At 46.0% G+C, this 13,911-nt stretch overlaps 2 protein-coding genes across 2 annotated transcripts; one reads left to right on the top strand and one right to left on the bottom strand.

Annotated features, from left to right (window-relative positions):
* Positions 1-694: 694 nt before the first annotated feature.
* On the top strand, positions 695-3,001 carry LOC131209285 (lamin Dm0-like). Its single transcript, XM_058202317.1, has one exon. The coding sequence runs from the start codon at positions 1,037-1,039 to the stop codon at positions 2,750-2,752; it is 1,716 nt and encodes a 571-aa protein (XP_058058300.1). The 5' UTR covers positions 695-1,036; the 3' UTR covers positions 2,753-3,001.
* A 185-nt stretch (positions 3,002-3,186) lies between these two features.
* LOC131206896 (peroxisomal acyl-coenzyme A oxidase 3) lies at positions 3,187-13,146 on the bottom strand. Its single transcript, XM_058199486.1, has 6 exons — positions 12,920-13,146; positions 6,975-7,191; positions 5,973-6,896; positions 5,426-5,900; positions 5,182-5,359; positions 3,187-5,103 (listed from the first exon to the last, which is right to left on the bottom strand). Exons 2-6 carry the CDS (start codon positions 7,107-7,109, stop codon positions 4,731-4,733), a joined length of 2,085 nt encoding a protein of 694 aa, XP_058055469.1. The 5' UTR covers positions 7,110-7,191; positions 12,920-13,146; the 3' UTR covers positions 3,187-4,730.
* Positions 13,147-13,911: the final 765 nt, after the last annotated feature.

Below are 13,911 nucleotides of genomic sequence, written 5' to 3'. Positions count from 1 at the left end.
CTTGTAACTGGTGCGGCAAGCGTGAACTTGGAGAACTTGCCGTAACTTGCATAACAACGTTAAGATGTCGACGAGCTCAAACCAACTCAAATTCGATGCTGTGGAAGAATCTACCATTTCCGATTTCCAAAGAGTGGTTCCAGTATTGAACTTTGAAGAGTTGAAAGCTTTCGAAGAAGCCGCCAAAACAGAGGATTTAGTATTGGTAATAATAAACCTTATCAGGGAGCAACACCGCGAAAATCAGTTCTTCAGACGTTCAGAATTTTTTGCACGCTATGCAATTGGCTAAACTAAAAGAATTAGCTGTAGTAAATATCGTTGTGCTTGCGAAAACTAAGGAGCACTTGAGCGAGATTGAGGAGATGGTGGTAAAGCCACCATTCCGAAAGAATGCCATGGGATATTTCAACAGAATTGCCAGCTTAGTACGGAGGTCAAGGAAAGGTTCGATGAGATCTTCACAAGGATCGTCTCGACCAAATGCCTCTTCATACACTTTGCTATAAATTACACTAAACCAACGGTGTATAAGAGTTCGAGTGAAATTTGCTCAATTTTAAAGGATTTATAGCGAATTGCCAACAGCGATCAAGCCGCACGAGAACAAAAGAAAGTACTACATTCTAGCTAACACGCTTCCTCGTTTGCTCAGGGAACTCAGGGACAAAGCGCGCACGCACACTACTAACCCTTCTGCAGTGAGAACAAAAAAGCAGCTTCTCCGCAAAAATACCCTTTGGCGCTCTTCTGAGTATCCCGGCCATTCTGTCTCGAAAGTCGTCCGTTCCGTGGTGTGCTGTGTTAAGCCGGCAAGGACTGCTCTTCAAACCGAGTAAAGCGTTCAAAATTGAAAAGATTAATCGAAAAAAGTAGGACATTCCTCAACGAGTGCACTCTATCGTTACAACCGATGCAAACGGAAACGGTATTACGAACAAGCAAACTCTCAAGTAGTGCTTTCGTTGGCGTTTGAACATAACCTCAAACGCGTCCTACAACTGCGCACTGGCCGCAGCTCGCCCGGTTTGGTGAAATGTCGCAAAAAATGAAGAAATCATCGGTGAAACCCACGTCTACTACAACAGCTACGTCTGCCACGACGGCGGCCTCGTCCGGCACTTCGCCCGTTTCGTCCACCGCGTCGACCGTCTCCAGTGCCTCGGAAGCGTCCGGAGAAACGGCGCTGAGCCCGTCGCGGCGCAGTCGTCTCCAGGAGAAGAACAGTCTCATGAACCTAAACGATCGGCTCGCTTGCTACATCGAGCGGGTTCGTTATCTCGAGCAGGAAAACTCTCGACTGTCGCTCGATCTAAGCAGTTGCAAGGAAACGGCCGATCGAGAGGTATCCGGATTGAAGTCGATCTACGACCACGAGCTGGCCGACGCCCGGAAGTTGCTCGACGAAACGGCTCGTGACAAGGCCAAGTACGAAATCGACGTCAAGCGGTACATGGAGGAGGCCGAGCAATTGCGCCAGAAGCTAAACCGCCGCACGAAGGAGCTAAGCGAATTGGAAAAGGACGCGCGGACACACGAGTCCCGGTGCGTTGAGCTGACCGCGAGCTACAACACGATCTGCTCCGAGCGCAAGAAGCTACAGGAGGCGCTGCAGGAGGCAGAGAAGGAGCTGGACAAGCTGCGCCGGACGTTCGACACTATGCGGAAAGAATACGAGCACGAAACGCTGATACGCGTCGATCTGGAGAACAACATCCAAAGCTTGCGCGAGGAACTGTCGTTCAAGGAGCAGCTTCACAGTCAGGAGCTGACGGAGAGCAAGCTGCGCCGCCAGAGCGAGATCAGCGATATCGACGGCTTTCTGATGGAACAGTACGAGACGAAGTTGCAGCAATCCCTACAGGAGCTACGCGACCAGTACGAGCAGCGTTTGCGCCTGAACCGCGACGAAATGGCCGATCTGTTCGAGGGACGCATCCGATCGCTCGAGGAGCGGTCGATCCTCGAGCGGACACGCTACGACGAGGAAAAGGCAAACCTTGCGCAAGAGATCGACCGAATGCGCACCGAAATGGCGGTCCAGCTGAAGGACTACCAGGACTTGATGGACATTAAGATTTCGCTCGATCTCGAAATCGCGGCGTACGATAAGCTGCTGTCGTCGGAGGAGTCGCGCCTTAACATAACGCCGAGCGTGACGAGCACGACGAGCTCGCGGCTTTTCCGGACACCATCGTCGCTGAAGCGAAAGCGCAACACGCTCGACGAGTCGCTCGATTACTCGACCGTTGCCTCGGCCAAGGGAGATCTGGAGATTAGCGAGTGCGATCCCGACGGACGGTTCGTGCGAATTCAGAACAAATCGAAACAGGAGTCTTCCCTGGACGGCTGGCAGTTGGTGCGACGACCGACGGGCGCGCCCGAGGTGCGCTACAAGTTCGGCAAAACGGCCAAAATTGAAGGGAACGGCTTGGTGACGGTGTGGGGCACGGTAACTAACCGCAAACCGGATCCGCCGATCGATCTGATCATGAAGAGCACATTGTGGACGGTAACTGATGCGATGGCCACGGCTCTGATCAATGCGGACGGTGAGGAGGTAGCATTGGTGGAGCGCCACCGCACCACCAAAGTACCCAAGGACAAATACTTTCACGAGGAAAGCGGAGGCCGGCTCGGCGTGTCTTACTCCGGGCATCATCCGAAGCGGTCTCCATCACGACCCTTGCCGAACGTTGTCGGTGGAGGAAAGGGAACGGGTAAAAATGATGAACAATGCAGCATCATGTAGGTCGTTAGTTTCAGCACGCGTGTCGTTACTCCAGTGATTCCCACAAGTTAAAGGAATTCTTATTCTGCGGAGAATTTTTGCGTTTGCTCATTTTGTTGGTAAAATGGTTGGTAAGCGAATCGGTAAAGGATAAAAAGGCGACCTGTGCTGCTTTCGTACAACGTTTCCTTCCAGTGTAGTCAGTCTCCTTTAAGCAACGATTGTGTTGTGCATGTGTGCGATATGTTTATTACTGATAAGTATGTGAGAGCAAATAATGGAATGATCAATAAATGTATATTTTGATATGAACAGACGAAATACTTCCGTTAATTTGGAAACATAAATTTAAGCGATTAAATTGTTGTACTGTTTGTCGCTAAATACGTTTTATTCATAAACTTCACGTATTAAACATTGTTTATTTTTTCAAACAAACGCCCCAAATATAATTACATTAAACTTCTGCCGAAACTCCAACGGCATCCGAGTGTTCTTTGAGGATACGCGTCCATCCAAGAAACGCGACCCTATCTGTATACTTGCTTCATTTCGTGTATATATGTAAAGGGTGTATATAGATACATATTTTTATACATCCGTTTTTCTGCTTAAGTAAACAATTGTTTAAACAGACAGCTCACTTTTCCAGTTCTGCTTAGCTGATATTTGTATGCTCCTAGCGACAGTGAAGAGGTCACATCCACAATACACATCTATTAACTCACCACTGCGAGAACGAGCAACCGAGAAGGGGTCTGAAAATGGGTAAAAGTTATGCCGATTTTCTAGTCCGCTTCCGTCACGTGAGAAATATATTTAAAAAATCAACAATTTATTCCTATGACCCGATCAGATTCTTCATTACATTTTCAATTAACCGTTAACGATGACTTTGTAGAAAGAAAGAGATAAATTAGATTACGTATAGAAGGAAACGCTAGTCCGCTAAGCTCATGAGAGGGATTCTTATTATCGTAGCGTGGTTTCGTACACTAAACACCTATTTACCGTTGACTAAAGCGCCTTGTGGTGGCTTGCGAAACATCAAAAACACGATCTAGCACTATAGAGTATCGTGATAACAAGTTGCCAAAATAAGAGACCGATCGTTTCACCAACTTCGTTACCAGTTTGGCAACGCACGAACCGTGCTTTAATCGGTTCGAATTCATGGAATTTAAAAAACTTAACTAATTTTCCACACAAAACTACAGGATGACTCTGATCGTGCTTTTTCAATCCACGTTAACTAGTTAGAAAGATTTTCTTTCTCTATTTTCGAACATTGGGCACTCTATTCTCGCGATTCTTTACCTTTCTCACATTTGGTCCATTTCTAGATAGGTTGAAGTATCGAAGTGTATTAAACATTTTGATCTGGAGTTCGTAAAAAGGTATATAGATAAGACACATTTTTCTTGTCACGAATTGATTTGTCCTGTCAATGTTCGCCACGAGCACACGGCGCTTGAACATTCATTTACCTAACGATGATCGCGAGACACGATGAAAGAGATTATTATACAACCTTCCGTAAAGAAGGCGCCCATACTGGAGAACATACAGTAGTTCGAAGAAGAAATGGGGAAATAATGATTGAACTGATAATAAAACGCGAAAAGGCAATGTGCAGACACACACTGTTCTATTGCCAGAACCAGAACTTGAAATTTAGACTCAGCTACTCTTAACCCACCGGTTGTTTGCTCATTCACGGCCAAAATAGTTTAACACATTTTTCGATAAACACTCATACATACACGACACGCTTAACATGAAACACGGTTCCCCAGGTATGCTTCTACTTCTGAATGTGCGCCACAATCGGCCGAGGGACGGGTGGGTAGACACCGTAATGGTAGCTATCATTGCACTATACGATTACGCTAGCACTTTTACGAGCATAAAACGAAACGTAGCATAAAGAAAAACATTTTAAAACCCGTAGCGTATTTACCCTGTTGTTCGAATTCCGGTTAAACGTTAAGGGTTCCTTTTACAACTTACTCCGCGGCCTGGTCGGTATGACATCCTTCCACCAGGCGGCCCGTTCCATTGCTCCCGGATTCGTCATAAATACCATCTGTATGTTCTCGTACAGCCGACCATCGGACTTGGCGATTACCGAGTTGAGTACCCAATCGGGGGGAGCCAGAGCGTCAGAGATTGCAACGGCCGAATCCTTCAGCTCGTCGCACGCCTTCAACAGAGCACCGCGAACAGCTTCGCCGAACGCCGGTCCGTGGGCAAACGATCCGGCGTAGAATGTAGTCAGGTGTCGATCGAGGCACCAGTAGCCGTATAGAAGGTAAACGTTGAACAGGACCGGCCGCAATTTCTCGTCAACGTCGTTTCGGGCACAACGTGTCCTGCGGGCGAGAACATACATTGCAAATGGCTCATTTCCTGAGAGGGTCACAAACGACCTTCCAATTTACTGTTCTTACCGAAAACTCTCGAGAGCGTAATACTCGGCATAAGCGCGGCTTAGATCTCGGGCCCGATACACCTGGCAGTTGTTGCGTGCCGTGAAAGTATCCATACCGGCCTTACTTGCAGTGTCCATCTGCGTAACACTTTGCTGCAGCAGCCAGCACATTAACCATTCAAAACACTGCTGCATGACTGGAAGAAAAACAAGAGGAAATTAGATATAGTTTGCTAGTAGATTTAAAGACTCGTGCCACATACATTGGGAACTTTCCACCGAAATCCCCAATCGTTGCAGCGTCTCGAAGTCCGTCCGCAGGATCTGCTCGCGACGTTCGATAAAGGTGGCCGTACCGACCGGACTTTCAACCTTGGCGTTCTTCCACTGGCGCACGAGCCAGTTGGAGGCTTGCTGCCCGAGCACATTGTTGTCGCCCTCGTAAGTGCAACTGGGATCGTGGTTGTTGCGTAGCTCACCGAGATTGGCCGACCGAAGGTACCCGTGACCGCCACAGGCTTCCCGTGATTCCTGTATCGCATCACGGGCCGTCCACGTGACGAGCGGTTTAGAGGAGGACACAAGGGCGTGAACCTCAGACACGATCTGCGTCAGCAGCTCGAACCCGTTCGATTCGGCTTGCGATTTTTGCACCGTCTTCAGATACGTTTCCGTCATGGCGAATACTGACACTTTCAGAACGCAGGCGGCAGCCAGGTACGGGAATATGCGCCATTGCTGCAAAAAAGGAGCAGACGGTAAAAATCGATCGAGGACAAACGTACGATCATCACGATCGATGACACCTACGTGTAGCTGGTACTCGATGATTGACTGCTCAGGACCATCGCGATCGGTGCCAAACTGTTTTCTAAGCGCCGCATACCGCACCGCAATGACTGCCGCGTGCGACAGCGTATTTGAAGACTCTTGCATGATCCCGAGCCGCCCGGCTGAGAAGGATTCGAGCACGGCGCCCAGGATTTTGCCGGGCTCACTGAACGTACTCTCATACGTACCATCGGGCGTAACGTCACCGGTGCGGTTTAAAAGGTTCTCGCGCGGTATACGGTAATTGTTGAACATCACGAACCCATTGTCGATGCCATTCAGCCCGATCTTCTCGCCAATATCGCCCACCGTCACCCCCGGGTAGGGAAGCAGTGTTTTCGGATCCCGGATTGGCACGAGAAACCCTTGCAATCCATGGTTCTCGCCATCGGCCGTGTACAGAATGGCAAAGAGTAGCGCCACCGAGGCGGTCTTGCCAAGATTACCGACCCAGCACTTGGCCGCTTCGAAATCGGGCGTGTGAATGATAAACTCTTGCGTGCTCGGATCATACGTCGCCGTCGTGCGGCATCGTTTCGTATTGCTGCCGTGTGACACTTCGGTGATCGCGAGGCAGGTGATGACTTCCCGGTTCCACGCCTTGTTGTAGAAGTCCTGATGGCGTTCGGTGCCCATCGCCAGCAGGGCGTTCGTGAACAGACCGACGCCTAGCGCTATCTTCACCGACAGGCTTGGACAGACGGCATGTAGTGCCTCGTTGATACTCATCAGATAGCGTACCCGGTACTGGTACGGTTTCGAGTAAATTTCCGGAGGTGCGAGCTCGAGATCGGCTATCCGGTTGACCTGCCGGGCTGCGCGTTCCTTCTGCTGGTCGGCCGACAGCGTGGAGGTCACCGGTGCAAACAGTGGTTCTGACTCTAACCGGCGCCATATGTCGTACTGTCAACGGTTTGTAAAAAAAAAATCAAGTTTGATATTGACATTGAAGTATTACGCCATGTGTCTCCTGTGACATACCTTGATTTTGATTAGATCCTTATCTTCTAGCACTAGACGAAAGTCCTTCCAATTGAATTTAGCCTTCGAACGATACGTGCAGAGCGGTCCTCGGGGTAGATCCGGTATAACGTTCCGTTCCTCTTCCACAGGCATGGTGACGTCGTGCAGCAGGCACTCTCTTGGTGGGACCAGTATTTATTAACGTCGGTGGAAAGTAGCGATCCCTAGAATGAGCCTTAACAAATGGTCAAACATTAAAAAGCGGCACAGTAATAAAAATTGTTTGTCCCTTTCAGGCAGGTTGGGATTGGGGCGGGTCGTACGTGCTCAAGAGCTAAAGGGACATTGTAGCAGGTGACAGGGTGAAAAACGGAAAGATGAGCAGTTGTTGAAACGAGCGGAATAATGGAACACGACATTGTATATCGTGCATTTTTACTACTATTCCTGTCGCAACAGAATCATGTGTTGAGGGCTGGTTATTTTACGTTTTCAACCTTACAGAGTAAAATCGATATTGCACATTTTTTGTATAAATAAGGCACATTTCTATTCATTCCATTTGTCTTGGCAACAACACCTCTTTCTCTAAGAATTTCTATAACGTATGGCGTTATGGCTAAGTATGTCTCATTTTCATCAATGAAACACGTATTTGAATATGTTTAGAGTAACAATTTGGTTTCGACGAAAGTAAAACGAATAGTAAGACAAAAAAAACTCCAGAGCGGATGATTAAAAAATGGTGAATAAAAAATTCATAAACAACGATTTTAATGCAATACTGAGAACGATCGTACAGGCATTAAGCATAAAAAGACATTTAACATTGAAGTTAATGTTTTGTGTCATACATTGAAAGGATTTTTTTTAATCGAGATCACCTGACTGATTTTGAAGGCGAAAACTATAATTTCCACGGTATTATATCGGTATTAAAAAAGGGCATTTTATTAAGAAATAAAATAAATATTACAGTACAGAAGCATTTGGGTGTTACAGCGTTGATCAGGGAATATTTTGTAAAAGCAGAGTAATTTTGAACTAAAAATATAAGGGATAATTCATATGGTAAGCCATATTCCATACTGATTGTCGATACAGGACTATATGAATATTAATTTAAATCTACTATCTACATGGCAGAATCTAAGCCAAGAAGTAGAAGCGTATCATTTTATAAGATCAATAAATGGGTATGTAATCATACGGCAAAGGAGCCGCCGTGGGTGCGTAATTGTAACAATCCGTCGTTGATCAAGTATCATGACCGTAAGAATGCATTGAATGACAGGAAACTAACGATCGTTGATCAAGCATACACAATTGGTCGAGTGAATTTATCCGTGATAATGGCAATGGAACCCGATTAACCAGTCTTAATGAATAATATACCACTTCAGGACAAAATGTCAGGTCTCCTAATTACTAGTTATTCTCAACGTTGCACAAGTCGGACGCCGTTCCAGTTTGATTTAACCTACTTATACGCATTTTCAAGTTAAATTTATTACGAAAGACATGCGAAGCTATCAAACCAAGTACAGTCCAAATCTGACGATCGATAACGGTGACAATCGACCTATGGCTGATTCCACAGCCACGACGGACTACACGTTTGTGCGTGACGAGAATACTCCAATGATTACCAAAACCATAAAGTTTCTGTTGTTTTCTTTCTTCACCGTTCAGCATAATGTAGCCGTTATGTAACTCGTAGCGTTACGAACCGTTCGAAGCGAAACACTGTTTCTAAGTGAAGATTTACTCAATTTCTCTGATAGAAGAATACTCCATACCCATCATTATCGGTGTTATCGGTGGTACGTTCCCGGTCGTGCGCCTCGGACCACAATGTCCAAAGATTAGGATCAATCGGCTTAATTGCCAACCGAATTCCGCAAAATCTCTTCTGTAAATGATTGATGTAGTCTCGTGAGTAGGCTTGGCCGGTACATTATGAAAGACTTTAATTGTGCACCCCGTACGTGGCCGGCTACCGGTGCTTATCAGTCGCAAAGCGTCATAAACAATGTCGTATGATTTGGAAAGAAAAATAGAAAGCCCGCTCAACTGAGTCACAACTGCACGACTCAAAAATAAATAAAATGTACTCCATGTACCAAGCTTATCTTCCGTGCGTTATCACGCGCATTGCGTGGCGAAGGATGATCAAATATTGAACGACGGGTGCCGCATTCGCATTGGATAGCGCAAATGACACTCGATGGGAATGATAAAGAACGGTAATGAAACCATCAACACCCCCTTGTTTGGCGTGCTGTAGAAATGTGTGTGCTGCGAAGCAATAGAATGCAGCTGAAACTCGAACCGGCGTCCGATATCTGGCGGTTTTGAGGTGGTCCAGACAGACCGGAGCATTGTGTAGCAACACTGGAAATGAAGTGCTTGTTACGTGGCTGTGGAAGGAAGCCATTTTTCGTGGGCGAACAGCACCCTACACCAGTACACCATGCAAATTATATCAATTGACCACGTGGCGCGTGTAGGTGGTAACAGCATTTTGACTACACCCAGGCGGGTTATCGCCAATGCGATGTCGCTTTTGCTTTATTTTGGGGGTGCTTCCGTTACCTAATAGCGTTCAATTTTAAGATGTTACATGTTAATGGAACTTTAATGACATAAATAAATTGTAAAATTATCTAAAAAGAATTTTATATTGAACATCGATTTAGCTCTTTTGCACGAGGCACTCCATCAATATGGCAGTAGAACAACACTTTGCTGTTTCTAAGATTATAGTAGTTTTTTAAACAAACTACCTTTTTCTTTTTGATTAATATAGAACGGACAGAGCCGTATGGTATTAAACCCTGAATTACGGGCGAACCACCACAAACTACAATTGATACACAAGAAATTCGATTTGTTTAATATACAAAAGCTATGCGTTATTGTAGTTCTAGCGATAAAAACGTCCGCAAAAAAACACAAACATAAAATTACGAGTTTTAATCACTGTTATTAACACGTGCAATGTGTAATCTGGCAGCCATGCCGCTTCCTTAAACGCTTAATTATTGCCGCCCCTTTTCGCCCATAATTACCCAGATGGTATATGCACGTCGGATCTACTGGGGATGGTAAAAGCGCACAGTAAACAGTATTCATTTAATCGATTCTAGCTCGCCCGCACGACGGTATTAATGTGGCAAAGCAATTACGTTCACATCTAGAATTATCGATTGAAATGAAAAGCAAATAGTTTCCGGCTGATTGCTGTGGCCATCGATAAGATATCGGTTTGATTTGCTGCCCTGTGCCGACCTCCGGATTTTGCGTACTTCAAATCACGTATTCCAATGGAGGACGGTATTCGGAATACTGACACCAAGCAGACCACTCGGGAAAGAAATTCCATTCGGTACAACTTGTATTATTCCTTCGGATCGGCTTTCTATCATGCAGCGGTTGGTCTGTGGCTTGCGTTAAAAATAACCACTTTGCTTATGCTATGTTGGACTGGAATTCATTCGTTGGATCTAAATTGTTGAATCTAAATTCATTGTGTGTATACCGTAGTTCAAGCAGCATTTTGTTGCATCGCTTCAGTTCGCCAACAAAGATCAAAACATGATCGATTGTTCAATGCCAGCGTCTTCATCAAGCACCGACTGTTTGTAGCTGAGGACCTGAATTCCTTCAAATTGATTTCAATTAAGTGGTGTTTACTTAAGGGTGCAGGTCCAGTTGAATCGTGCAAATGACTGACTCTGTTTATGTGACATTGCGTACGGTAATAGGATTGTCTTGTAGTACTTTTCTGAGAAGAGTTGAATAAATTATCTATGGAGTGTGTGCTCGTTCGTAGAATTGTACAAGGTGACCGAAACAAATAAGCAATTGTTGTCCTCTTTTCTTTCGTCATCGATTGTGTCGGTAAATGATATCATTGCGGTCAACTGTTTGCATCAAATGGCGGTCTGTTTCGTCAGGGGTATTTACCAAAGCTGGAGTGCGTTGAAACACAAGTATACCATGTGATATTTGTAAAGTGCACATGCGTGCACATTCAGTGACCATTATCACGATCGTGATTGCTCCCTTTGAGGGTGCACAATAACCACCAACAGTTGCAACTCCAGCCTTATCGCCACAGCAAGGAGTTTTTGTTGCATTGTTCGTGATTCATCTTTTGAATTTATAGCAACATACAGTGTGTAAAATGTTTTCAAACACCTTATTTCAACTTGGATTAAACATTGAACATTATGATTCGAACAATGGATTATTATTAACAAAAATAATACAGCAAAAATAATTAAAAGAAGAAAAGTTATAAATAAAATAACAATTAATAAAATCAAAAGAAAGCGAAGCAAATATATAAACGGCTGCAATGCGTGACATGACTTCTTCGAAAACACCAAATCATCAGTTGAAAACTTCGCCCTCTAATGAAGGTTTCATTTCATTTTTCATTCAAACAAAGAATGATCTAAACAGTTTAACAAAAGTTACATGATTGAAAGACAGTAAGTATAAGTAACAAACAAATCTACAGTTGGGAGTTCTCGCATTTCGCACCGCTCGAGTGTTACATAAATCTGGAATACGCTCAAGCATCTTGAAAAACCCTTCCGGCGCGCAATGAGCACGTCCTCTTTTGCTCATGCCTATCCAAGTAGGCTAGCGCAATTATGCTAGTTAGTGTTGGCTTTGAGCAAAATGCACACATCTCGCCATAGAATTGCTACCCAACAACCACTTGTAGCCACCCTGCGTCGGGCGCGGCACGTTTCCATGTCCTCTGCGCATTGTCACCGTTTTGTTTGGCGAGCATGGCTGTACCCATTCCAACAGCGAAATGCATCCGAATGCAATTCACGATGCGATGGATACTGTTACGGGAGAAATCGGCTTCCAATGTGTATTGACCCTGGCGGACAGTGAATTGTAATCCATTCCTGCTACCGGTGAGAAGAAAGCTTACAAAGTTTCCTTGTGGAAAACTTCGCACAAGTGGCTTCATTTTCCCTTCCGTCGTCGTGTGGAGCTTCCCAACTGCACCAGGAGTTCATCCTAAAACAAAAGAAATAGTTTTTCTTCCGTTTGAAACGAAAGAGTTTGAAGCGATTTGCTGGACCTTAACCGAAAGAAAAAGACCGAATGTGTGGTAAGAAACCACTGACCAATACACGTTGCGCTCCCGCGCGCGCTGGTTCTGCGTGTAGGGGCGTTTGCTTCTAGTTTCGCTTTTAGTTCTAAAAATTAATTTTATCGTTTCGCAGATAAATAATGCTTCTTCGTCTTGCCCATTCCCACGGTGCTCTTTCACGCGTTCGTGCTTTCGGTCTACTCTCGCATCAGATTCCCCGGTGTCTATCATCTTCGTTTTTTCCCTTGCCGCGCGGTTGGCGCGGTCTCGCTCGCTCGAGCGCGTGAGTCATCGGACGAGAATAAGAAACAACTACACCCCACAAACACTGAACATCGCCGGCCGGATGACCACCTTCAGCGTGGCCATCGTCTCTCTCGTTTCTCGGCGCGGCATAATGCGAGATTTATCTAGCTACGGCTGCTCGGGGTGGCTATGGCAACGACTCGCTATCGCCAAGCAAGCCGCGGAAATCGTCGAAACTTTACAGCCAACTTCTTCTCCGCTCGTGAAACTCCTGGTGGTGTTCTTGTTAGCCCGCTCGCTATTCTATTTTGTTTTCGCCACTTTCAAGGTTTCAAAAAACATCGTACGATACTGGCCGTGTGGGAAAGTGTGGATACCAGCAACAGAGGGAGGAAATGCACGGGAGGACATAATCTCGCTCCCAAAGCACCCACACAGGCGTGGAGCAACATGTGCGAGGGTGTGCGATGGAAGCTCGTTTTCGGGGTTGTGAAGACTTGCGGAGAAGGCCAGGAAGATGAAGGGGGCGAAGAAGTTCTCAATCGCACCACTCCAACATGTGACCAGCACCTGGGCCGAAAAGATTGTCACCTACCCGAGGAAAGCGTAGGGTGCGGTTTTTCGGCTTCCGTGTAAAGGCAGATCGATGGGCCGATGTTTGTTTTCGTTCCGCTCCTTTCCAGCCCCTTCCAGGTTTCCTTTTCCAGCTGATGGAGTGTTCTGTTGCTTCTGTAGCGCCGCTTGTTATCACCAAGCTTCTGGACTGGCGGGGCTGTTTAGGTGTTTCCCTGTGTTACGATTTTCCGCACAATCCCGAGCTGATATTTTCGTTTTGAAGTAAATTATCAAATTTTCCAGCACTTTACAAACACACGCACGTAGACGCTCACACGTTTTGATCGATCACAGACTCATGGGAAAGTCCCAAACAAATCCGTCACTTTTCACCAGAACATTTTGGCAAATGGTTCAGAAAGCATGCTCACCGACACGACGATTGCTGGGTGGGTTAGTGGAGATAGATTTTCGCAAAACACGCAATTACTTTACGAGCTACACTCGGGACTGAGGAGTTTCAACACAAATCGCCCGCTTTCGATGCCGGTATGTAGAAAGCCGGACCGCGAGTCGTGCCCGCTGTGGCAATGGAGAACAACAAAAACACGCCAAAGAGAAGCCAAAGGAACGCAACAGCACAGAAAACGTGCCGAGTACCGCACCACTGAGTATCGAAAAGCGAGAAATTGCTCCAAACCGCCGGATAAAACCGCAAACGGCATGCTGTCAAACATTTTGTGTGGTTTGATCAACCGCGTTCGGTTTATATCGCGGAGTTGGGAAGCTTAGCGTACCGCAGCCACAGTGGAGCTTTTCGACAGTACGATATAAACGCGTTTTATCCTATAGAGCCCGTGAACGGCGTCGGCGTCTAATCGAGGAATATATTCAAATTCTTCAATGGGCAAGCGGTTGAAATAAAAAGAAACAAAATCTACAAAGTAAGTAGTAGCACGTGCGGGGTTGGGGCTTCGCTGCCACTAAACACGCTCAAGACGAAAGGTTCGCCCGGTGGTTTCGTGCCTTCGC

Source organism: Anopheles bellator, chromosome 2 (assembly GCF_943735745.2).
Source record: "Anopheles bellator chromosome 2, idAnoBellAS_SP24_06.2, whole genome shotgun sequence".
Lineage (NCBI taxonomy): Eukaryota > Metazoa > Arthropoda > Insecta > Diptera > Culicidae > Anopheles > Anopheles bellator.
Note: the sequence above shows the minus strand (reverse complement) of the source record. Positions and strands in the feature narration are given on the sequence as shown.